Source organism: Barbus barbus (assembly GCF_936440315.1).
Source record: "Barbus barbus genome assembly, chromosome: 34".
In the NCBI taxonomy this organism is placed as follows: domain Eukaryota; kingdom Metazoa; phylum Chordata; class Actinopteri; order Cypriniformes; family Cyprinidae; genus Barbus; species Barbus barbus.
Genome location: NC_136762.1, coordinates 22,293,182 through 22,320,267, shown reverse-complemented (window position 1 = coordinate 22,320,267; position 27,086 = coordinate 22,293,182). Strand labels below are relative to the sequence as shown.

Genomic DNA, 27,086 nt, shown 5'->3' with positions numbered 1-27,086 from the left:
CATACATGATTTATAGTTTGTTTGTTATACATTATAGTAACAATATTGATATTTGTTGTACTTTATGTAAAAATTATGCATATATATATATATATATATACTGATAACTACTGTATAACGCCTAGACTATTATTATCATTATTTATTGAGACTGCAGTTTTTACACAATTAAATACAAGAGTATTAATGTACAAGTATATTTTAATATAAGTATAGGCTACATTTGTATAAATAGACTTAACATTATGTAACTATTATATTAAGAATTAATCAGATTATTATTATAAACACGGGCAAACACCCACCAAAAACAATAACAATACAAATAGCAGAAACTAAACATCATAGCAATATGTATAAATAATATATTACAGCATTCACTTATTAATTCAGTTTCTATGCGTGCTAAATGAAAATAGCATACATGGCAGATAGATGCGACCGCGAGAAAAACAGCATGTGATATAAGCACACATTGAGTTCTGCTGCAGATACACACAACAGCAGGTGGATGTGATGCTCAGAGTGTGCGCAATCACATTATCCACACACACACACACACACACACACACACACACACACACACACACACACACGTCTTACCTGATCCTCAGCATCCGCGAGGAAACCCTGCACGGCTGATGCTGAAGACGAATGAGTGTTTGATTCCGCACAGCATCCTCAAGACGAGTGAAAAATCAGGAGAGGATGAGAAGAGAGCCAGACGCGCACTACAGGACGCTGATCGCAGGAATGAATGGAGAGAACTGAAGTGACCAAATATGGCTGTGTTCCAAAAAATACAGCGAGTTCCCTAGCTAGACAACATTTTAGTGCATCATTCCGTTGATTTCTGTCAGTTATCGTTGCAGTTCAGCAGCGTTTGGGACAAACTGTTAGGTGCATCTATGATATTTAAAAAATGTTGTTGTTTCGAAAGGCGAATGTGGTCCCCAAAATGCTGTCTAGGTAGGCGGCTCACACGGTTTTAAAACACAGCCTGTGTATTAAATGCGCATAGAGCGCCACTCATAGGCAGATAATGTCTTACAGCAGCAAACTGTACAGAATCTTGCATTTTAAGGGCTATAGCAATGGTAATGGCTAAGTATCAGGGTTTCTTTTCGATAGGAATGAAAACGAGGCTGTGAAGGCCTAGAAATGCAGTAGTAATGGATTGTATTATTATTTAACAACATACCGATTTGTTTTATTATTATTTGTGATTAAACTTTCTGAAAAGACTTTCAGCAGACAAAATCTAGATAAAACATTTTCCAAAGTTGTGAATAATACACGACCTTACAGTCTATCCCTCACTTGTTAAATTCAGCAAGGCATCTAAATATCTTTAAATATATAATGTGACAACATGCCCAACTATTTATGCCTGTTTACACCATATACTGTAAAAGCGAAACCAAATGTATTAAAATAAATTACAATTACTATGATGCATAATAACAAATTCATACTTTATTACATAAAAAAAATGATGTGGGAAAAAAACAAGTGCAGTATATGGCAATGTCATATTTGTAATAATAACTTTTCCAAAACACAATAACTTATATAGGATATTTACTTAAATATTCAAAGTGCTGTATGGCATTTGCTTAAATGAAAACAGTAATTTTGGTATCATCTTAAAACAGAGATTATTCAAGTGTCAAATTATTTAAGTCGCCATTCATAACATGACCACTGGGGAACATTTAACAACCCTATCTTGGCAATCGGGCAGGGTTAGCGGTCCTGACCCTCTTTTATGGGGTTACAAAAGAAGGAAATCATGTAGAAATATCTACAACCCAACAGAAACCCCTGACTGTGTAAACAAGTATGAACAGACTGTAACAACTGACCATCAAGAATCAAGAAGACATTGTGACCTGTGTGAGAGAGTGAAAGCTCTCTCTGATTGTGCCAGGTTGTGTTTGCTTAACACCTCCTAACTTACTGTAAACACTTGAATTATATATGTTTATATGCTTGTTGGTTCAAGTGCTTTGTTTGGTTGGTTGATGCTATAATGAGTGATAAAAATATCTGTCTGATTCACTGTGGGTAAAAGAAAGTCTTTAGCGTCGATGGAAAATAAGGGCAAATTGTTAGTTTTGCATCAACTCCACCAGGTGGCACTATTTCTCAACTGCACAGCCTGTAAATGTCATAAAGAAATATCTGGCTCATACCTCAGTCCAAACAAAAAAAAAACTAAAATACATTAATACTATCTAAATTTTCTATTTTGATGTGTGTGTGTGTGGGTTTTAATAATCCAACAACCAGGCTTTTCTTAAGCAAAATATAATTTCCTGTTTTTTCTTTTCTTTTCATTTTGGGCTGAAATATGGTCCGCACAGTTCCTTGACAGTTTTTGAGAGATTTCACCCTGACACTTGTGTTAGTGCTTGTAGAAATATGACTTGACAGAATCACAGACATTGACCCTTCTGATATATTAAAAATAATACTGTTACAAAGAAAGAGTACAAACATATCAAAAGTAACATTACTGTCAGTAAAAAAATAACAAATGAGATTAGTTGGATCTGTAAATTAAATTGGAGCCACTTAATACTACATTTAAAAATAAAGCTATACCACTATAATATGACATATTACTGTGTAAAGTTTCTTCTAATGCCAGGAAAAAACATGATATCCTATAACACAGGTAACCTCCCTCAGGCCTGCTTTACAAAGCCCATCATAGATGGATTTGAGATGACAACTTGTTTGGCTGACTGTAACTTTCCAATCCATTATATATTTGAGGACTAGAACTATATTGCAAATTAATGTGATCTGGACCCAAAACAATAATTCAGTAACAGAAAAGCAACTCTTTCTCCCATCAACCATCTCCTACATGAGCCATTTCAATTCAATCATCTGGTCCCTTTGAATCCAGTCTTGAATTCTTCCATTTACATAGGGCTTCAGATGGGGAGTAATTTAAAGGCACCGGGACCCAGAAAACAACCAGTGCAGTGGCTTTTACCACTTCTTCACGGTCGAACCACAGGGATTTGGCTCCTCTCTCTCCAAATCTGAGGTATTAGAGATAACTTGCCTGGATGTAGAAGAGCCAAAGCAAAAAACCTCCTTAGCCAATATCGTTCTGTTAGTTCCTGAATGCCCCGTAGCGGCTGGCTTTGCTGATGAAGTTCTTCAGCAGATCGTGGTCCATGTCGGCGAAGGCCTGCGTCTGAGTGACAGCCGTCAGGTGGTTAACGCAAAACTTGAAACAGAACTCTTCCAGATCCTGCACATGAAGAGTGGATGGACTGATTCAACAAGAAAGAGAACCACCACCAAAGACCTACAGAATAATATATGAAACCGCAAATATATGTACATGTTTAGGGCTCTGTCCAAAACCTAGGGAGCTGCCTACCCAGACAGCATTTTTAGACATTATATCTTTAGTTATAAGTTATTGGTGCTATCTTAGGTAGGGTGACCATAAGTGCCATTTTTCCCGGACGAGTCCTGGCCAGGATTTCTATATTCTTTGATTCAAAGTACCTCGAGAGCGTTTCGAAAACATAAGGAACCGATGTCATACACAGATCGGTCTGCACAAGCAAACAAAGCCAAATCCTAGATATTTTATGCAATATAGAAATCCTGACCAGGATGCGTCCGTAAAAAATGGCACGCATGTTCACCCTATCTTAGGGCAGATGTCACACTTGATCCTTTGGAGTGGACCCAAATTTGTATAAAACCAGAGGTCACTTCTTTTGGTTTTCTGTGGCCAGATTCACGAAACTAATTTTCAAGATGTTTCTTAGTATAATTCTAAGTTCATAAGAATGATTATAAGTACAAATCTATAAAACTTATTGTTCTTAAATATTTGTTTAATCTTATTTTTTTCCTCTTAGGAATTAAATTGCAATTCGCTGAAAACACCCTATAAGCCATCTTTTTTTTGCTGCATGCAGATTAACATTGTGACCATAAGGAGAAAATAGCAGGTTAAAAAACTGTTTTCATAAGAATGTTTCATGAATCTGGCTCCATAGTTGGTATGAAACAATCTCTGAGTACTGAGTCATAGCTTAGCAATATGCTAACATCAAACTGTGAATATTTGTCAAGTCTTCTTGAAGTCAGCAAATTTAACCCATATTTGTGTTTGTTTTTTGTTTATTAGAGTATAAAGTCATTAGCAAATGAGCTTTTCTTTCTTATTAGTGTATAAAGCCATTAAGTTAGCAATACGCTAACATCAAAATCCACTGGATCAACTATGAATGCTAGTTGTCTCCTGTGTGCTTCATTTAAGCTGTTTCACCCAATATTTGTGCTTTTTTCACTTCTTAGATTATGAAGTTGTTAGCTAACATGAACATGTATTTTTCTGTAGCAATAAGATAACATCCATTTATCCCAATGTTTTTTTTCCTGCGCTTTTTAGAGTATTTGTTGTTAGCTTTAGCAGTACGCTAACATCAAAATCTGTTGAATGAATTGTTAGTGTTCTTTGTATTTTTTATTAGTGTATTAAGATGTTAGCTTAGCAAAATGTTTGTCGAGTCTCTTGTGTATTTCACGTCGTCTTTGGACATTTTGAGTATGGAGTTGTTAGCTTAGTAACATGTTAATGTTTATCTCACTAACATTTGGAACAGGACCTGTATTTAACTGAATGGATGTATGGCTGAAGGTGTGAGTGTGCACACTCACCCGGGCTTCATACTTGACAGCGGCCGAGAGCAGTGTTATAGCGTTCTCCTCTGTGATGCCTCTCTTGATGGTCTCCTGACACAGTCTTTTCAGACGGCTCTCACGGTAGTACGTGGCCAAATCCAGCAGACCTTTACAATGCAATGATCATAGGATCATAAACACCAAACATCAATCAGATATTTTAACAAAAAAATAAATATTTTAACTCTCTGACCCATAGACAGCAACACAACTGCAATGTTCCCAGGTCCAGAAACGTATCAAGGACATCTGTAAAATAGTCCATGTGACATCAGTGGTTCAACCAAAATTTTACGAAGCTACTTTTGATGATAAACGCTGATTACGTTGATTATGTTCTGGGGTACTCTCCAGAAGGCAGAAGGCGGTAACTCGGGGAGAAGAATGGTTGAATAAATTATATTACCGTTTTCTTTTCACACAGAAAGTATTCTCGTAGCTTCGTAAAATTACGGTTGAACCATTGATGTCACATGGACTATTTTACCGATGTCTTTGTTACGTTTCTGGACCTGGGAACATTGCAGTTGCGTAGCCGTTTATGGAGGGTCAGAGAGATCTCGGATTTCATCAAAAATATCTTAATTTGTGTTCAGAAGATGAACAAAGGTCTTACGGGTTTGGAATGACATGAGGGTGATTAATTAATGACAGAATTTTAACTAACCCTTAAACAAGTTTTTCACTGTGTCATATTGGACTCCATCTAAAAGCATGTCAAACAGGTATGTATTTGTGGATTTAAAAAAATAAATCAGTGTAATTCAGATCATGGATGTGATCTAGCGGTCATGAAGGATGCGGTTTACCAATGGCATCCTCAGGTGGGAGGTTGATGGTATCAGTATACAGGTATCCCAGGAATGCACGATACACCAGATAAGAGAACTGATGAATCTCTATGGCCTCTTCATCAGTCTCGTTCAGCAATGCTCGGAAATGCTCACACCTATCAATACAACCACAAAATTATTATGTTTTAAAAGTTCTATTAATTGTAATTTAAATGTTATAATATCAGTGAAATTTCTAACTAATACTAGCCCATCTAATATAAAGTTCAAACATCATTAAATACAAGTAATCAGTAAATAGCAAAATAAGAAATACAGTACAAGCTAATTTCCTGACCACTGCATAGTCTTCACTGTGCAAATTAAATACAGACTGCTGCTTAATAAAGCTACAAAGGTTATCCAGTCAAAAGCAGTTATTTTCTTAAGCGTAGCAGTACAAAAGCTCAAGTTTACATGTAAAATCCTCCATTGTATATTGTATTATCATGTTACATTTGGACACAGTATAAAGCTAATTCAAGGATACAAGGTGACTTATTCCACACTCTTCTAAACACTTTGTGTTTCTAAAACTTCAAAAGATACATTGTGTAGTACAAGCTATCAGTTCCAGACCCAGAAGATGTTTTCCCTGTTGGTCTGCTGACTTTAACCTGCCCTATTATTACACTGCTCTGTGAAGAAGAACTACACTAAATGTGTAATTTGCACTCTATGTATTTTTTACAGCCTTCTTCTTGGTTCCTGTCTGTACTTGCAAATTTGACTCATTTTGTTCAACAGCTGGAAAATAAACAAACATGAACTTCAAATACAGAACGACTCTGCTGGGTTCAACAATGCAAGCATTTCACCTGCATTTGAATAAAAAAATTAGATCTGTGAGAACTGCAAAATATATTTAAATGCATATATCCACATACAAATGTAAAATATTAATAAATATCTTAAAACTGAATTTTAAGTCACAAAATGGCTTAATTCCTTCCCCACCAGCAATTTCTAAAGAAGTTTGATCATTAGCTTTTCACAAAAATGCAATGGCCCCCAGAATATTTTGTTGTATGGATATGTGAACATACAATATATCAAAAGAAAGAACAGAGCCTCTTGCTTTGTGTGTGTGTGTGTGTGTGTGTGTATGTGTGTGTATATATATATATATATATGCTCCTGCATCTGGTTGGGTGTTGCGTTTTAGGAATCGGCAGGATTACAAGAAGTGCATTAGTGCTCTAGTAGTCTTTTGAGTTGGAGGGTCATCTCCTCCATCCTCACCACCAGCTGATCCATGATTTTACAACAATTACCCTGTGGGGTTTTTTCGAATTCCATATTGTTCTGATGTAATTTGTAACGATTTTCATTGTTTGTTTGTCCTTCAACGTCAAGACCATCACAGGTTCAGTGTGCCGCATGATTGTTTCCCCAATCCTAAACCCTGCATTTATAATGACTGGAATGGTTCACCTCTGTTTTTCCTAATTGTACCACTGGTGTGGGTTTTCAGATCAAGTAGGCTCTCAGACAGTGGAACAGAATTGTAAAAGCTGAGCAATCTGTAGCCATGACCACATCAAGAAGAGAGACAACCATGCCTCCCAGCACTTTCTCCACAGTCTCAGAATTGGCCAAGATGTAAGATGTTATGCCATTATTGATTTTTTTTTTGTACACACAGAAAGCTAGGTGCCCATGCAAGAGCAGCATACCCATGTCAGTGCAAATGTTTGTGTGAGGTTGAAACATTTCATGGAATTTGGACACAACATGATCTAAGACAGGGCAGACTTCATACAGCCTGCCAGTATCGTTGTCTGGGCTTGCTTTATTATCATTGAAGTGAATGAGTTTCCATATGATTTCAAACCTGTTACAAGGCATGGCATTGTTGAAATAGTGTAGCTAACATTTCATCCGTAGACCAGTTAGAATAAAAGAGCCACAGGAACGACGTACTTAGAGGTTTTTGCATCTGAAGTCTTCATATTGTATATAAATATTACTTCATTATTAAAACATTTTGAAGAGGAAATAAAAAAAAATGTGTCTGCACATGTTCATGTCAAAAGAGTTCAGCTGCCAAGTTTTGAATTAAACATGGGAATGACACCGGTGGGGAAAACCCCAATCTGTTGTTGATTATTATCACAGACTATTTTCACATGCTGTTTACATACCTGAGGAAAAAGTTTTTTTACTTCTTATACACAAAATAGAGCTAAAAACAGTGCAAAAGACTTTGGATATGTTGTTACTTGATTGCAGGTTTTAATTTACCTGATTTTAAGCAGGGCTTTATGCACGTGAATACACTTCCCATCAACCAGGAACTTTAGGTCAGAGATTTCTGGGCTGTCGAACTCGCGCTTTAGCGACTGGGCAACAGTCAGGTAGTCATCTCCATCTAATGAGCAGAAAAGAGTTAGGAAATAATACATTATTTGTTTAAAGCAACTTTCTCGCAAAGTGAAGCATCCAGAGTTACAGTAGGTTTCCACATGTAAAAACATATTTAAATTAAAATGCTCATGATTTACATGTTTAAATCATACAGGCCAAATACAGACTACAGCTGAATTTGGTTGTCAGTTCAACTTTTATTGCTTAGAACACTTCTGTACTCACACAGGTCAGTAATTTACAGGGATCAAAACTTTCTACAACCAAACTAACTCTTGAAGAATTCAGGTAGTCAAATTCTATGCAGTGTGTATGGAACCGAACTGAACAACTAGACTTATTCAAACACCTATCAGAGTAGTGTCTTCTGTATGTGCGGTGCAAGAAATCACAAGGATATGTTTTGACTCAGTGTTGCCAGAAGAAAAAAAACAGAGAAATGAGTACAAGCCCATAAAAAAAACTAAATTACAAAGTTGTTATCTTGGAAATAAGCCACATACCAAAATATAGTGACCTGCACCTGCTTACTTTATTAACTCCATATACTGGATCACTTTAAGAGCAGAGCCCAAACAACAAGCTAAAACTTTTGCCCCCATTATGAAATCCTTAGCAGCTGTTATATCTAATCAAACAGTTGTATATATTCTCCAGGCAGTATTTGAGTGTAGTATAGTTTGTGTTCAGCAGTGGCTAGTATAAGCGCTTTGTGAAACGGGTGACTTGCTAGACTTTCAAAATTGGGAAATCAAGGAAGCCCATTTAGCAGGAGCGTCTGTAATCTTTCTTAACAGCCCAAATGTTTGGTGTTTTTAGAACAACAGTCTATATCTGCAAAAAAGAAACGTAGCCAATGAAGTAATGTGTCCATACAACAAGGAACTACTGCAGCAAAGTCATGATTAGAAAAAAATGGACAGATGGAGCACCAAGAAGGACTTTAACATCTGCCCTGGCCAGTTCAATCACCTGATTTGAATATTATCAAACCACAATGGATACGGTAGTTTTGGAAAGAAGAGTGAGAAGCAGATTACCTCCTTCAACACCTATGAAACAACTGGCAGATGTTCTGATAGACGACTTTCCACTGAAGACGTGTATGAATCTATTCTAAGAAGGTTAGAAGCTGTATTAAAAGCTAATGGTGGTAAAACACCTTAATAAAGAAATAGGGGAGAGCAGGGCACAACCTAAAGCAGGGCTAGTTGTAACACAGTTGAAAAGTGTTCACACATGCTAGAAAAATAAATCATATTTCATATCACATATCAATACAATACAGTGAAAAATTGCACTCATTTTTGGAAGATATCACTGAACATTCAATTGTAGCAAAAGTAAATAATAACTGCTAGTGTTTATCTAAAATGAGACAAATCTGCTATTGTTTTAATCTCCAATCAATTCAATTTAGCAATTTAGATCAAATTTAGATTAGATTTAAATGCCAATTGTGCAGGTGGGGCACATTGCAATACTGTTAAAACATGTCTCGCTATTAAGTCAAGTCACCTTTATTTATATTGTGCTTTTAACAATACAGATTGTGCCAAAGCACTTAACAGTATCAAACTGGAATACAGAGTGTCAGTAATGTATAAAAATAAGATTAAACACTCAATTTTCAGTTAAAGGCATTTCATTATTGAATTCAGAGATGTCATTGTCTAGCTCAGTTTAGTTTAAATAGTATCTGTGAAATCAAATTGACAATAATTACCAATTACACCTGCTTACTGTGAACTGTTTCAAAACAGTTTAATTTGGATATTCTATAACATTTTCACTTTTATTTTGCCTGTCCCAACTTTTTTGGAGTGTGTTGCAGCCATCAAAATCAAAATTTCTTTATATTTACAAAATACATTTAAGTTGGTCAGTGAAAATCTATTCTTTGTACTTTTGTCAATTAAATAAAAGTTAGAGGGAATGAACACATTACAGATTCTTGATTTTATGGCATTTTACAAAACTTTCCAACTTTTCTGAATTGGGGTTGTAGATTTATACAAACTGAGAAAGCTAAAAAATGTTAGGGTGTGCCCTGCTTATTCTAACATCTAATTCTATAATATTCTAACAGCCTAGAAATAAACATGACAATAACAGTAAATAGCCAGTCCGTGTATGTTGCTAATAAGTCTGCCTGTTCTATGTGTCTGTGTGTGAATGAACGGCGTAGTTTGGTCTACCACACAAACATGCATGATGCTCAAAGTATTTTCATTGTCTGCTGTCTCAATATATGAGGCCGTGAGTCACATCACAAGCTTTTCACATTTTTATCTGAGAAAAACTACCATGAAATACACACTTTAGTTTAAGTTGAAGAAATTAGGACAGGACATGTTCAAATCTACTTGTCAAAGTAATAACAATATTTTTTAAGGAATTTAATACAAGCATTTCCATTAATGGTAAACAAATAGTGTTATAAATATCAATATAGTATGACATGGAAAAAAATATTCCTACTTCCTAAGTATTTGTGTGTGTGTGTGTGTTTGATTCCTTTTTTCCAGCAAATGTCAGCCCATTGTACTAATTTACCCACTTGTTTTAATTCAGTGTCTATGAAGTCTTGTTTTTTTTTAACTGTTTGCTGGTTGGTTTGGTCCAAAACTTAAAGACACGTTATCGAAGAACGTTCTGAAATGATTATGGAGAAAATGAAATGAAAATATACTTCAGAAACCAAGGCTGCTGGAAAAAGTGGCAGGAGAAAAGCTTGTGGAATAACGCTCTTACCCACAGACAGGAGATGCCAGGTGACTGCTGGTGTGGCAAAGCAGGCGAAGACATCATCAGTGCTGGTGAAGTGTGTGAGGTGAGGGGAGGCCACAACCTGACCCCGACACTGACCCCACATCAGCACCTGACCGCTCTGTGTTTTCGCCGCTGATGTGTGACTGGTATGACATGCAGCAACCTCCACCATTCTGCAGGAGACAAATGAGTGACACAGATGCTGTTGTTACATAATCAAACATGTTAAAGTTTTTTTTATACGTTCGATATAGAAGATACATTACATTTTTGTTTGGTAAACATTAAAACTGGCAGGAAATGACCATTAACAACCCACCACATACAATAATTCATTGTTTATAATGAAACATTTATTTAAAAAAAATATCTAGTACTGGGAGAAACTACAATATAGAGAATTGATCAAATTGAATGGCTTATTTACACAATAATTATTTTAGATTAATCTTAACATATTCAGGTACATTAATGTGTAACATTCTGTTTTATTGTCATTGTTAATCACCTCCTGACAAGGTCATGTGAAGGTCTGGGTAATTTATATGGTAAATAACCAACTGGTTCAAGTAGTAATGTCAGGAGAAATGGTGATAATAAAGATTTAAATGACTTTGACAAGAAGCAAACTGTTGTGGCCAGACAATTGTCAGAGCATCTCTGAAACAGCAAGGCTTGTAGACTGCTCCTGGTCAGCATTTGTGAGAACCCACCAACTGTGGTCTGAAGAAGAGCAAACCACAAACTGGATCTTGGGGCAGTGGAAGAAGGTTATCTGGTCTGATGAGTTCTGTTTTCATCACGTCCTTTACATGGGGATTTACAAGCTGGTCGAAGGACTGTGATGCTCTGAGCAATGTTCTGCTGGGAAACCCTGTTTCGAGCTATTCATTTGGACATCAGTTATGCCACCTACCTAAAACTCACTGCAAACTAGGTACACTCTTTGTGGCAATGGTATTCCCTGATGGCACTGGCCTCTTTCAGCAGGATATTGCTTCCTGCTACACTACACACACATTGTTCAGGAATGGGATGAAGAAACATAATGAAGAGTTCAAGTGTTGTCCTGACGTCCAAATTCTTCATACGTTAAAATATAATCAAATGAAAATAACAATTAACTTATAACAAAACATTGCATTTTTAATTTTTAAAAATAAAAATATTTAGAAATATTTTTTTATAGTACTATATTTCTGTGATAATTTCTTCAGGTTAAACCAAACTTTTATTGTGGCCATTTGTCCTGAAGATCTTTAAGATTCAATGTGTATTTGGTGGTAGTTTTTCTATAACGAAACAGTGAAAACTTTTTGAATCTTGTGAAAGTCTCAGAGCAGCTCTGGAGATGATTTCATGTGTTCATGTATTCATATATTGAGACAATGAAAACACTGCAAGCACTACATGTGTTGGAGTGTGTGGAGTAAACCAAACTACAGGTACATCTAAAAAAAATTATTATTGCGAAAAATTAAATTTTTTCTTGTAATCACCATGCTCAGACGTCTTCAGGAAAAGGGCTACCAAGCCACTTCTGAACCAGAGACAACGTCAGAAGCGCCTTACCTGGGCTATGGAGAAAAAGAACTGGACTGTTGTTCAGTGGTCCAAAGTCCTCTTTTCAGATGAAAGTAAACTTTGCATTTCATTTGGAAATCAAGGTCCCAGAGTCAGAAGGAAGAAGCACAGAATCCATGTTGCTTGAAGTCCAGTGTGAAGTTTCCACAGTCAGTGATGATTTGGGCTGCCATGTCATCTGCTGGTGTTGGTCCACTGTGTTTTCTGAAGTCCATAGTCAACGCAGCCATCTACCAGGAAATTTTAGAGCACTTCATGCTTCCTTCTGCTGACAAGCTTTATGAAAATGCTGATTTCATTTTCCAGCAGGACTTGGCTCCTGCCCACATTTCCAAAGGTACCAAAAGCTGGTTAAATGACCATGGTGTTACTGTGCTTGATTGGCCAGCAAACTCGTCTGACCTGAACCCCATAGAGAATCTATGGGGTATTGTCAAGAGGAAGATGAGAGACACCAGACCCAACAATGCAGATGACCTGAAGGCCGGTATCAAAGCAACCTGGGCTTCCATACCACCTCAGCAGGGCCACAGGCTGATCACCTCCATGCCACTGCGCATTGATTGATTCATGCAAAAGGAGGTCCAGCCAAGTATTGAGTGCATAGAAATGAGCATACTTTTCAGAAGCCTGACAATTCTGTTTAAAATATCCTTTTTTTTTATCCTTTTTTTCTCAGACACTGAATTTTGGGTTTTCATTATCTGTAAGCCATAATCATCAAAATTTCAAGAAATAAAGGCTTGAAATATTTCACTATGTGTAATGAATCTATATAATATATGGGTTTCACTTTCTGAAATGAGTGACAAAAAATATTGATTTTTTTGAGATGTACCTGTAGACCATTCATTCACACAGAAACAAGCAGAACATGCATACTAATTAGCGCCATGCACTAACTGCCTGCTTTCACATTTATTTCTGCTGTGTGATAGGCTGTTAGATTAATCCATATCAAGCAAAAATGTACATAGTTTATCAACATAAATTTCATTGTGGTCTAGGGTTAGAATGTTATACAGCATATACTGATATAATGTACATTTTGATCATACATAATTTCTAATAAATTAAAAAATTTAAATGTGAGTATTTTCAAATGGCACAGTAAATCTTTGGGTCATGTTCTTTGCCAAGGCTTAAGAATTAAAAAGTGACAGATACGGCAATATATACTGATTATATTTAGTGGCTGCAACACACTTCAAAAAAGTTGGGACAGGCAAAATAAAAGTGAAAATGTTATAGAATATCCAAATTAAACAGTTTTGAAACAGTTCACAGTAAGCAGGTGAATTGGTAATGGGGTATAAAAGGAGCATCTTCTCAGTCATCTTCTCTTTGTAAAAAAAAATTGTACTTTAGTCAATTATTTAGAGTTCAAATGGTTACTACTAAGCAAAAACACTTTTTTTCTAATCCCAACTGTCTGTGAAGAGTTCTCTCAGTTTCCCACATTCATTGAGCAAACGCTCACCTATGAAGACAATTTCTGGTGAAGTGACTTCCTGTAGCTTCCTTAACAGCTATATGAACTGTAGACAACATACTTCACTTGACCTATTTTTTTTTTTTTTAAACGTCTTTGTTAACTTCGTCTTTGTCCACGCCAGCGTTTTTTTATTTAAAGTTGCCAGCCACCGCCAGCATTTTTGATGATTTTCACCTAAATTTGACAGCCCTCAAAATATTTTCTGCTATGAATATATGAACATATTATATATCAAAATAAAAGAACCTCCGTTTTTATCTAAAAAATTGTTTTTTATTCTATCTTCGTGTGTTCATGTTTTATCACCACTTGAATGCACATAGGTTAAATCAGTCGGGTAGGAGGCTGCGCTTTGTGGGAAGTCGTGGCCTAATGGTTAGAGAGTTGGACTCGTGATCCAAAGGTTGCGGGTTCGAGTCTCCGGCCGGCAGGAATTGTAGGTGGGGGGAGTGAATGTCCAGCGCTCTCTCCACCCTCAATACCACGACTGAGGTGCCCTTGAGCAAGGCACCGATCCCCAACTGCTCCCCGGGCGCTGCAGCATAAAATGGCTGCCCACTGCTCAGGGTGTATGTTCACGGTGTGTGTGTGTTGACTGCTGTGTGTGTGCACGTTGGATGGGTTAAATGCAGAGCACGAATTCCGAGTATGGGTCACCATACTTGTCACTTCACTTTAAATCTTACCTTTCCTTGTCCATGTTGATGAGGGTGGGCACAGCCTGGTTGCTTTTGTTGCCAGTACCCAGCTGCCCATATGAGTTTGCACCCCAAGAGTAAACAAATCCTTCATCTGTAAGAGCCAGTGTGTGTGCATATCCACATGCCACCTGTAAAAACAAGACTGTTCAGGGCTGAAATATTATTTGTTGGCATATCTGCCATTTATGATTAATTTATTTTGCAACTGAATGTTTACAATAATGCGGGGTAATTGAGATGTGATTTTGGTCCCATGTTTTTTTGACAGGGCGGCCATAAACTGTTTCAGCTGTTTTTAGGCCACTGTTATACATTTTTTTTTTGTCAAACATTACTTATAATTCTATTTGCTGTACTTTGTCTATGGGTCATTAAAAGATCATACACAATACACAGATCATAGCAAATAATTTGACTAAATACCAGTGGTGATTTTACTAAAAAGATGGTGCCAGCGCAAAACAAATATGGATTGTAAAATAACTGAAAGAACAACAATAAAACAGAATTTATGTTAAATTATTACTTTTTTCATTATCTGAAATAGGGCTTAATTAATTGAAAATATACATAGATTTATATAACTTAAAGCTGCAGTCCGTAAATTTTGCCTCTTTGTCGCCATCTCTGTTTGAAAACCTGGAATTGCAGCTCTGTGTGGAATTATCTTCCGTGCGTGGGGTTGTGCTTCGGCACCGCTCCAGCGTGGATGAATCTAATGTTTTGAGGAGTTTGTGTGGCAGTCAGTCACCGCACGGGTGTGGATATTTACTGTACTTCGCAATCACAGATTCTATCCTACGTCTTGGAATAAATGACCCAAATAAAAATGTATTCGTATATTGTCATCTGAACAAAAAGTCTGCCACATTTGTTCTGCCCAATTGAGGAAAAAAAAACATTACCATAAATCACGGTACCAATGGTGATTTAATCTAAAGATCGGTTAGCTCATATGACATCTAACCGTGCAAATTATTATTATTATAATTTATTCTCAAATGATTAATATTAACAACATCAGCATTGCGTGACTGAGTATAGTGTGTATTAGCGTGTAGATTTCAATTTCTGTACAGTCTAATCTAATTGTCATGCCATTCGAATTTCATATTAAGAAATTCTTTTATCCCAAAAAGCAAACTATGCTCCCTTCAAACTGGTTTTCTTTAAAATACAAATCTTGTGTAATCCCTGTAATCTGTAATCAGAAGCACATTTAAAACTGGAATATAATTTAATTTCATAAATGTGTTTCATAAACACAATCCTTTCTGGATCACAATCCACCATCAAAATGATAAATTTAATTATTCCAGCTGCTGTGAGAAAAGGCTATAAACGATGCGGCACCTGCAGGATCCTCACATGCGATAGACTACTAGCCGGGACAACTTCTTTATGTTTACAGACGTGAAGTAATGACGCAGTGCCATGCTCAAATCTCCTGCGGAAACCTACCCGTAACACTCAAATTAGAAAACATTATTATAAGCTAACCGTTGTGAATCGTGCTAAAGTAAGGCGATAGTTTTGAACACTGGCTGGTTATGTACTTGCTCAAATATTGATTTCGGATAATTTTTAACCCAAAAAAGTTACGGACTGCAGCTTTAAAGAAACTTAAAACATAAATGTTTAAAACATAAAATAAGCTATAATATAAATATAAATAAGTACAAAAATGTATAAAAGTAAAACCGAAATAAATATAAATTAAAGTTAAATTTGCAAAAAATAAAAAAACCTAATAAAAACTGACAAAAGCATATAACAGAAGTACCATTTTTAGATTTTATTTTATGTTAAAATAAAAACTTAAAATAAAAATAAAGCTAATTCAAAACATTAAAATGTACTGCAATAGCATATAAACAATACTAAAATAACACTGCATTTTACTGTATTAATACACTTATTTTTGAATCAATGTGAAAAAAAATAAATACGGATAAAATAAAAATTTTGATGTGACTTGGCTTTAATAAAATGTGTTTTAATATGAACATAGAATATATTATATTTTAATTTCATGAATAATATATTGTTCACTGCAAAGTAAAAGCTATCACCTAAGCCTTTCTTACAGAAGCCACCTCATTTTAGGACACCACCATATTCCACTGATTAATACCCAGAGGTCTATGTTTGTCACCTGTACGATGTTGATTCCCTGTAAGGCGGCAATCCGGCAAGGGGTTTGCTGGTTGCCATTGTTACCCAAACCAAGCTGCCCATTGCAGTTATAACCCCAGCCGTAAGTCTGTCAACACAGAGCCTTGAGATAAACCAAGTGCTAATTACAGCAAGTAACGTACAGTAACAATAATTACCAAAAAAAACCAACTACAATTATCATTTTACTATGAAAACATCAAAGGAAACACTGTCAATATTAGGTGTGAGAAAAGTATTACTGAGAAGTGTTGAAGGCATAAGGCACAACAAAACTCACAGCTGACAGTTGAGACAGTTACAATCAACAACTGCCGCATATCAAAAGACAAAGTAACAGAACTGAATAACATATCCTGACAGCATGTCAACATTTTCTAACACATTATAGATTTTTAACACATTACTTTAGAGCAAATCATTATTTAAAACACACTCAATAAATCAAAAATAAATAATCATGCCCCCTGACACATACATACATTCCATAATAAAATAAAATAAATATTCTTTCTTTGGTGGCTAATCCAGCAAATAGTAATACATGTGATTACTTGTGAAAACATATAATCTACTTTATTTGATTGTCATCTGTAATTCTTGATTAAACTGTTGTTATTTAAACTCACCTCCCCATTGTCCAGAACGGCCATAGAGCAGAGCTGTCCACAGGCAATGTTGATCACCACCTTATTCTGCAGGCAACTGCTGACCCTGCGTGGAGTGGGCTGGTTGGCCGTGGATCCAGAGCCCACCTGCCCGGAGTTGTTGTATCCCCAAGCATATACCTGAGAACAAGAGAGGACAGGAAACAGAATTAAAAAAAAAATGCAAATAAGTAAGCTGTAAAAAAAAAAAAAAAAAAGAAGCTTGAAATAATCGGAATGCAAGGTTATCTACACAGGATGTGACAAAGTGACTGGTGCAAATCATCTGAACTTTGTGTCTGTACATCATAAATAAAATGAGGCATCAGTTTACAAGCAGTTTTGCTCGTGTCCAGTGTTAGTCTTCAGTGTCACATGATCCTTTACAAATAATTCTAATATGCTGATTTGGTGTGCAAGACACATTTCTAGTAATTACCAATATTGAAAACATTGTGGAAATGTGCTGCACACATATTTTTGTGAATATATTTGTGATACAATGATAGCATAAATGGCTTTTATTTTATGAATACATTTTTGTTTTGTGAACCTTCTGTAAGATTCACAAACTTCGTTTGTTACTGTCATCTCCTGCAGTTTTATCCCATGGTCTGCCACTCCTTCAATAATGCCTTAAGCGTTCCCAACTGTGGCTTTTTGCAAGAACACTCCGTTTTGAATGTCAGCCAACTGGGATTCACAGCTGCACCGTCTTTTTGATCAAGTACATCATTGACTTCACTCATGTTTCAGTCATTTCCTTGGAAACTTCCAAATATTCCAGCTAGCCATTTTCAGGAACCTTGTGTTAGAAATTGTTTTTCTGCATGTCCCCAGGAAACTCTTGCTTCTTTCAGACCTGCATATTTATTATGTTGAACATGTTAAGCAAGTGCATTTGAGTTGGCCATTTCTGGGGTAACTTCTGGGGTAAAAGTTTTGTAATTGTGTTTTTACATTTTTTACATTTCATTAAAAAACTAAAGTCATAACCCTAGTAAAAAATAAATATACTAAAATGTATTTTAGTATACAAGCACACTAAAAATACATTTACATATTTATGTACTTAATAAAAGTACCCTGCAATTGCACTTTGACTATACTAAACTGGTATACTTAAAGTCTGCTAAATTAGAACAAAAACATTTTGTGTGGAATGTGCAGAAGTAGTACTGAAGTCCAACTAAAGATATACTTAAGTATATTTGAATGTGCTAAAGTGGAACTATTGCAAGTATCCTTTAGGTACACGTTAAATATCTTGTATATAAAAAACAATAATATTCAAAGATCACACAATCCTCAATAGTGACATTAAAACACATTTTAGGCTTAATATTAAGAAATGTGCATTGTGCACAAGTAGGAATCCAAATAAAGTTAAACAATTTGTATATTGGTACGTCTCGAGCAGTATTTCAGTTAATATGTAAAATTGATTTGAACTATACTTAGGATGAAAATTTATTTTAAATATATTACTTTTTTACTAGGGAAGTGAAAACAATTACACAGAACAGTGGTTCTGCACTATTAAAGCCATATAAAATAGCTGCCTTTATATTAGGGCTCTATGACATTAAAAAGATTAAAGGACAAAAACCATTGTATAAATATAAAATGTATACAGGGGTCTTCAACGTTTTTCAGGGTAAGGACCCCTTAGGCGACATAGACATGGAGCAGGGACCCCCGATACAAAATGTGTCAAGCAGAGCTACATATAAAGCATACAGCCTTCGATATTAATAGAAACTAATCATATTATGATTAAGAATAAATTATATTATGTTATACTATATGTATATTATTTTAAGATAGTAGATCAGAACTATGTACATTAATATTGTCGAACATGCATCACTGCCTGTATATTAGATTTTATTGTTAAAATTGAGATTTATGCATAAAAACAACATGTTTAGGTAAAAGTCAGATGGGCATCCTACATTTATCTGAACTTCAGCTATAAGTTTATTAAAAAAAAAAATCACATTTTAATTTTAGGCCTACAGTCGTCCAGAAGTGAGCAGAGAAAAAGGTACTCCTCTCAGAAAATGTACAAATAAAGATAATTTAAGATGTTTAATTACTATTTGGAGCATTGGGATCGCTAGAAGAGGGCTTAACTAATTTTTGAGAAAACCTCAAATGCGATCAAAATTGACATTTTTCACTTCTTTTGAATGTAACGTTAGCTGAAAATTATTGCGTATTACCGACTGATTTTGCTAGCACGGGTCACATATTTAAATTTTTGTAACAAAACATTATTTGTGATCAAACATTAATTGGCGGACCCCCTGCAGTGCTGCTGCGGACCCCCAGTTGAAGATCGCTGATATAAAGACATCAGAAACTGTTGTATAAAGGTATAATGATATAAAGGCATTCAGTATAATGATATTAACAGAGCAGTATTATATAGAGAATAACACAAAAATAAAAAAGGTAATTGCAACTTTTTGTGAGAAAAAAAATTCAGAGTTTATACCTCGCAATTCTGAGTTTTTTTTTCTCCCAAGTCAGAAGAAAACAAAATGCTGAAATTGTGGGATGAAAAGTAGAAATTAAATTTATTTTTTTTTTGTTCTGTAATTTGTTCTGTTGTGTGATTTATTGTTTTATTCTGTGAGATGTAAACTCAGAAATGTGGGGGGGGGATCCCCAAAAGATATTTAATTTCCTAATTTTTGTTTGATAAAATCATAACCAGCATCTAGCATATCTCTTTTTATTTTTTTACCTCTCCCTCTGTGGTGAGGGCTATGGTGTGGTGAGAGCCACAGGCCACCTCTGTCACCCTCTTGGTGATGAGGTTGGTGGAAACCAAGGCAGGAGTCAGGCCGTGGTTGGTGGTGCCATTACCCAGCTGACTGTAGCCATTGTGACCCCAGGCATAAACTTCTCCATCTACAGACACAGAAGACAAGATACAGATCTGAAGATGACAAAACTTTGGCTGAAGTCTTTGATTAGGAAACAAACCTACTGGAAAAGCAGGCCTAGAATCTACTATACAAGGCCTAAATGAACAGTGCCAAACAAAAATAAAATTGGCTTTGGTGAGTATAAAACAAAAAAACAGCTGACATACGTGATTTAATCAAAGACACAGACCTAATGTTGACCATCTGAAAACATCTGCTCTGACTCAACTTAGAGCAGATGAAACTAAATCATTTCATGTTTATCAGGTATGAAAATGTTTTGCTTTCCAAAACTCACGTTGCAACATGTAGAATATTTCTTTTATGTGACCCTGGACCACAAAACCAGTCATAAAGGTCAATTGTTCAAAACTGAGATTGATCCATTGATGTATGGTTTGTTAGGATAGGACAATATTTGGCCGAGATACAACCTTTTGAAAATCTGGAATCCGAGGGTGCCAAAAATACCAAAATATTGAGAAAATCACCTTTATAGTTGTCCAAATGAAGTCCTCAGCAATGCGTATTACTAATAAAAAATTAACTTTGATATATTTATGGTAGGAATTTTACAAAATATCTTCATGGAACATGATCTTTACTTAATTTACTAATGATTTTTTGGCATAAAACAAAAATCTTTAATTTTGGCCCATACAATGAATTGTTGGCTATAACTACAAATATACCCCTGCTACTTATTACTGGTTTTGAGGTCCAGGGTCACATATTAAAAACAATAGAATGTTTAATAATTTCCAGTCAATGTTTTAGTTTTAACATCATTATGCGGACATAAAAGATTCACTTGAAAAGTAGATTGTGGATGTCTTCAAGATCAAGCATTGCTAATGGCATTATATTAAACAGATGACAACTCTTAGGACACTGACCTCAGACCCCACACTTACACAGGCCTAATCTGATACATAGTCAAGTCAGCCAAATCATGTCTGAATGTTGAATGCATCTCCCATGAAATTCTGTGATGTAATCTCAAGACCCGTAAACACTAGATTGAAGATTAAACTTCAGTGATAATGTGCTGCAACGACATGCCTTTATAACACAATTCCTGATGTAAAAAGCTTGCAAGAAATACTAATATTTTTAATACTTAATATACTTTATTTTTCTATACATGCTTTATACTTCTATACAAGACATTATACTTCTATACATGCCTCTTGACGCTTTCATTACAACTACAAGACTTCATTACATCGAGTCACTGCAGCTCACCTTGTTTTTACATTTTGCTTACGATAACTTTCAAATTCAGATCACACCCACTTCCATAAGGTCTGTTTATATACATCTACCCTCTTGATGAGAGGCAAAAAGACAAAAAATCTGTCCAACCTGCAGTGGCAATGACCACGTGTGGCCCTGTGCCGGTGCTCAAAGACACAATTTTTTTCCCACACAAGATGTCTATCCGCCTGGGCTCAATGGTGCTTTGCATGTCCCCGAGCCCCAGGCAGCCACTGCAGTTCGTGCCCAATGCAAACACCTATGGGTGACACACACAAACACATGAGGTTTAGGTTATTTAACACTTGACACAAACTTTTCATTTTGTTTATATTATATTTACTAATAGTTAGAACTTAATCTTCACATAAACTATAAATAGAATATATTTTTATCTTTTTCTGTTTGTTTTATATCAATGACAGACTGCAGCAGGTTTCATTTTAAATGCAGCGCTGTCGCTTTAAAATCTGATGCGCATGACATGGATCTGACACATATCTGATTTTCTTCCCAGTTCTGTATGGTCATGTAGTACTTTTGAACTCATTTAAGACAGAAATTTTGGCATTTGGCATAATTTTGTATTTTTGCTTGCAAGCTCACTGCGCTACAATCGTGCTTTACAGACAACGTGCCAGCGACGAAATTAAGTTCTCGTTTGCGTCTTATTGTGCTTGATAGCATGTTCATAGTCTACTGTACCACTAGAAAAAGGGATACCAGGGGGAAAAATGGATGCTGTGTTAAATACATTAAATATTTTTAGCACATTAAACTAAAACATTCTCGCACAATTAACGTGTTAATTTTGACCGCCCTACTTATAGTTTATTATGCCACTGACTCTCACTCAATATTCAGAGAATATTCAGTCAACATCATGTGTGAATATTTACAGAACAGATAGTTCTGGTTTTAAAATCTGACTGGATGAGTGACAAAAGGGTCAACTCTGACTCCTCCTTCTAACATAACTACAAACCTATTTACACAGCATTCTTAAAGGCACTTTGTGCTGTCAGTTTAGCACTTGATCCCTACTTATAGTATGTACATGAGATACATGAGCTTAAATGGTTGCTTTAATGAGAAAGCTTTTGTTGAAAAGATAAGTGGTACCTTAAGTGCTGTCCATGTTTTATTGTGGTTAAAAAGCATGAAAGGAAAACAGAACTTAAAAGGAAGTGGCCAGGCTCAGGACGTGCACCAGAGCTCCTCTCAGGAAGCAAACAAGGCATGTGTTAGTATTACGAGCCTAAATATAGCTTTATCTATCTGCTTATCACCAGCCCAAGATCACTCTGCCTTTGTCTCTGTCTCTTTCCTATCAGTATATGTGTGCACTGCAGAGCTCAACAAAACATTTTTTTTACTTTGCCTGACTTTTACTTTCACCGCCTTTATTTGATCAAAACTGTAAAAAATGTGTTTCGATTTAAACCAAAATAACTATAAATTTAAACCAAATTTACCTTAAATTTTAAAACGATGGCAAACAACTACTAATTTGTTTATAATTATGAACGTATTCTTACTGAAGCATCCTTATCATCGAGTCCTGATGTGTGTGAGAGAGCAAAAGCTCCACCCAACATAATGAAGATTTCCCAGCAAGGATGTGTACTCATTTATGGTTCATCTGTCCACTAAAAGCTTTCAGTACCTCATCATTGACGGTAACGTAGATAGCCTCATTCGCAGCACTACCGAACACACAAGCTTGGCGGATGAGCCGCAGTTCCTCAGGGGGCAGGAGGGCAAACACCGGCCACTTTCCCACGTCCAGCATACTACTCTGTGATATAACACATATACTCACATTAAGAAAGCATTAGCTGCATCTTGAAAAATTATTAGCATTTTTGGGTACCTCTCTCACTCTATATATATATATATATAGAGAGAGAGAGAGAGAGAGAGAGAGAGAGAGAGAGAGAGAGAGAGAGAGAGAGATACACACACACATACAGCATTCCCAAATTTCAATAAAGTATCACATTTACTTCTATGTTCAAAAATATGTATCAACGTGGTAACTTTACCATCCTGTTCTTGAAAATAAGTACTATAGTACCACAAAGTACTTTATTGTCAAGGAAATACTATGACATTTGAATATGAATCAAATATTTACATTTTGAACTGAAATTCTAAAGTAGCATCGTACATATTGCTAGCTGTCAGACAATTGTTAGTTTAACTGACGTAAATAAAATAAATCCTTACAAAAGAAATTATAATAATAATAATAATATGTAACCAAACAAACAACAACCTTTAAACTAATAATAATAATAATCTAGTCAGGGTTATATAGTATAAATTAGTGTTTATGTAAATAAACGGGCGTGTTGTTATTCAGCTGCTGTTAGTTAGCTAACAAGCTAGTGCTAACTATCGTTCATTCATAACACCTCATGTGTTTATAAAAATAAAAACAGTCCACGAGTCTGCATAAGCCTCAAGCTTAAGATGTTCAATTACACGGTGTACCGCTCAATATCAGCTGTTATAACATATCTAAAGGTGTTTGGATAAGTAAAGCTGCTAGCTGATGTTAGCCGGCTGCATAGACTGGCGTTATGGGAAGTGTCAATCCAACTCAGCGCGAGGTTTTACAATATAAACTCTCTAAATGTTTACCTTGTGTTAACTTAAACTCCCCAGTCTTCATTCCGGGTGTCAGAGGATGATGTAGATATGGTAAAGCGGTCAGTTCTGCTTGACTACGAGTGAGAAGAGCAGAGATGTGTTTGTGCCCCAGTCTTCAGCTGCCTGTGTGTCTATGGGTGGATCTGATCCACACAGGATTACAGCCAAACTTCCCTTACAAACAAAATTATCATGGTAACTACAGTAAAATCGTATATTTACAACCGATATTGGCACTACTGTAAATTATAAATTGTGGTTAAATGTGTAATAGCCTATTAATGAAATTCAGAGTGTAAACTATAGTCATCACTAGTCACATGAAAAGTATTAAAAAGTACAATGGCACATAAAAATGATGGTTTGGTACATTTTTGGTACAGCGGTGGAAATTTTAAATGAAAAATTAAAAAACTAATTTTAAATTAAATTTTCTTAAGCATAAAAAAATCTGTCTCAGCTGATGCTACAAGGAACCCCATTACTCCTTGTATACTAAATAACTGAACTCAAATATTACTCCTTGTATACTAAATAACTGAACTCAAATATTACTCCTTGTATACTAAATAACTGAACTCAAATCATTACTCCTTGTATACTAAATAACTGAACTCAAATATTACTCCTTGTATACTAAATAACTGAACTCAAAGCATTACTCCTTGTATACTAAATAACTGAACTCAAATATTACTCCTTGTATACTAAATAACTGAACTCAAATATTACTCCTTGTATACTAAATAACTGAACTCAAATCATTACTCCTTGTATACTAAATAACTGAACTCAAATCATTACTCCTTGTATACTAAATAACTGAACTCAAAGCATTACTCCTTGTATACTAAATAACTGAACTCAAATCATTACTCCTTGTATACTAAATAACTGAACTCAAAGCATTACTCCTTGTATACTAAATAACTGAACTCAAATCATTACTCCTTGTATACTAAATAACTGAACTCAAATATTACTCCTTGTATACTAAATAACTGAACTCAAATCATTACTCCTTGTATACTAAATAACTGAACTCAAATATTACTCCTTGTATACTAAATAACTGAACTCAAATATTACTCCTTGTATACTAAATAACTGAACTCAAATAATTACTCCTTGTATACTAAATAACTGAACTCAAATCATTACTCCTTGTATACTAAATAACTGAACTCAAAGCATTACTCCTTGTATACTAAATAACTGAACTCAAAGCATTACTCCTTGTATACTAAATAACTGAACTCAAATCATTACTCCTTGTATACTAAATAACTGAACTCAAATATTACTCCTTGTATACTAAATAACTGAACTCAAAGCATTACTCCTTGTATACTAAATAACTGAACTCAAAGCATTACTCCTTGTATACTAAATAACTGAACTCAAATATTACTCTCTGTATACGAAATAACTGAACTCAAATCATTACTCCTTGTATACTAAATAACTGAACTCAAAGCATTACTCCTTGTATACTAAATAACTGAACTCAAATATTACTCCTTGTATATTAAATAACTGAACTCAAATCATTACTCCTTGTATACTAAATAACTGAACTCAAATATTACTCCTTGTATATTAAATAACTGAACTCAAAGCATTACTCCTTGTATACTAAATAACTGAACTCAAATCATTACTCCTTGTATACTAAATAACTGAACTCAAAGCATTACTCCTTGTATACTAAATAACTGAACTCAAATATTACTCTCTGTATACTAAATAACTGAACTCAAATCATTACTCCTTGTATACTAAATAACTGAACTCAAATATTACTCCTTGTATATTAAATAACTGAACTCAAAGCATTACTCCTTGTATACTAAATAACTGAACTCAAATCATTACTCCTTGTATACTAAATAACTGAACTCAAAGCATTACTCCTTGTATACTAAATAACTGAACTCAAATATTACTCCTTGTATATTAAATAACTGAACTCAAATCATTACTCCTTGTATACTAAATAACTGAACTCAAAGCATTACTCCTTGTATACTAAATAACTGAACTCAAAGCATTACTCCTTGTATACTAAATAACTGAACTCAAATATTACTCCTTGTATACTAAATAACTGAACTCAAAGCATTACTCCTTGTATACTAAATAACTGAACTCAAAGCATTACTCCTTGTATACTAAATAACTGAACTCAAATATTACTCCTTGTATACTAAATAACTGAACTCAAATATTACTCCTTGTATACTAAATAACTGAACTCAAATATTACTCCTTGTATACTAAATAACTGAACTCAAATATTACTCCTTGTATACTAAATAACTGAACTCAAAGCATTACTCCTTGTATACTAAATAACTGAACTCAAAGCATTACTCCTTGTATACTAAATAACTGAACTCAAAGCATTACTCCTTGTATACTAAATAACTGAACTCAAATATTACTCCTTGTATATTAAATAACTGAACTCAAATCATTACTCCTTGTATACTAAATAACTGAACTCAAATATTACTCCTTGTATATTAAATAACTGAACTCAAAGCATTACTCCTTGTATACTAAATAACTGAACTCAAATCATTACTCCTTGTATACTAAATAACTGAACTCAAAGCATTACTCCTTGTATACTAAATAACTGAACTCAAATATTACTCTCTGTATACTAAATAACTGAACTCAAATCATTACTCCTTGTATACTAAATAACTGAACTCAAATATTACTCCTTGTATATTAAATAACTGAACTCAAAGCATTACTCCTTGTATACTAAATAACTGAACTCAAATCATTACTCCTTGTATACTAAATAACTGAACTCAAAGCATTACTCCTTGTATACTAAATAACTGAACTCAAATATTACTCCTTGTATATTAAATAACTGAACTCAAATCATTACTCCTTGTATACTAAATAACTGAACTCAAAGC

The 27,086-nt window shown here is 35.0% G+C and overlaps 1 protein-coding gene across 2 annotated transcripts; it reads right to left on the bottom strand.

The window, feature by feature from the left end:
* Nucleotides 1-1,456: 1,456 nt before the first annotated feature.
* LOC306854587 (RCC1 and BTB domain-containing protein 2-like) lies at nt 1,457-24,307 on the bottom strand. 2 transcript variants are annotated; one of them, XM_079392730.1, is made up of 12 exons: nt 24,139-24,307; nt 23,159-23,290; nt 21,601-21,751; nt 20,052-20,218; nt 17,282-17,440; nt 16,633-16,740; nt 14,463-14,605; nt 10,680-10,870; nt 7,803-7,929; nt 5,535-5,674; nt 4,702-4,832; nt 1,457-3,328 (listed from the first exon to the last, which is right to left on the bottom strand). In XM_079392730.1, the coding sequence occupies exons 2-12, from the start codon at nt 23,282-23,284 to the stop codon at nt 3,299-3,301; spliced, it is 1,473 nt and encodes a 490-aa protein (XP_079248856.1). In that variant the 5' UTR covers nt 23,285-23,290; nt 24,139-24,307; the 3' UTR covers nt 1,457-3,298. The 2 variants fall into 2 exon arrangements, with proteins under 2 accessions (XP_079248856.1, XP_079248855.1); XM_079392729.1 differs by having other exon boundaries at nt 1,457-3,271.
* Between the last annotated feature and the right edge of the window lie 2,779 nt (nt 24,308-27,086).

What these genes read in the sequence shown, in the direction of transcription:
- LOC306854587 (XM_079392729.1), bottom strand. Translation starts at nt 23,284, where the DNA reads ATGCTGGACGTGGGAAAGTGGCCGGTGTTTGCCCTCCTGCCCCCTGAG. An exon ending in CCGTTCTGGACAATGGGGAG is followed by an intron (nt 16,741 to 17,281) that starts GTGAGTTTAAAT and finishes CTGTGTTGACAG; the next exon opens with ACTTACGGCTGGGGTTATAA. An exon ending in CTGGCATCTCCTGTCTGTGG is followed by an intron (nt 7,930 to 10,679) that starts GTAAGAGCGTTA and finishes TCTGCTCATTAG; the next exon opens with ATGGAGATGACTACCTGACT.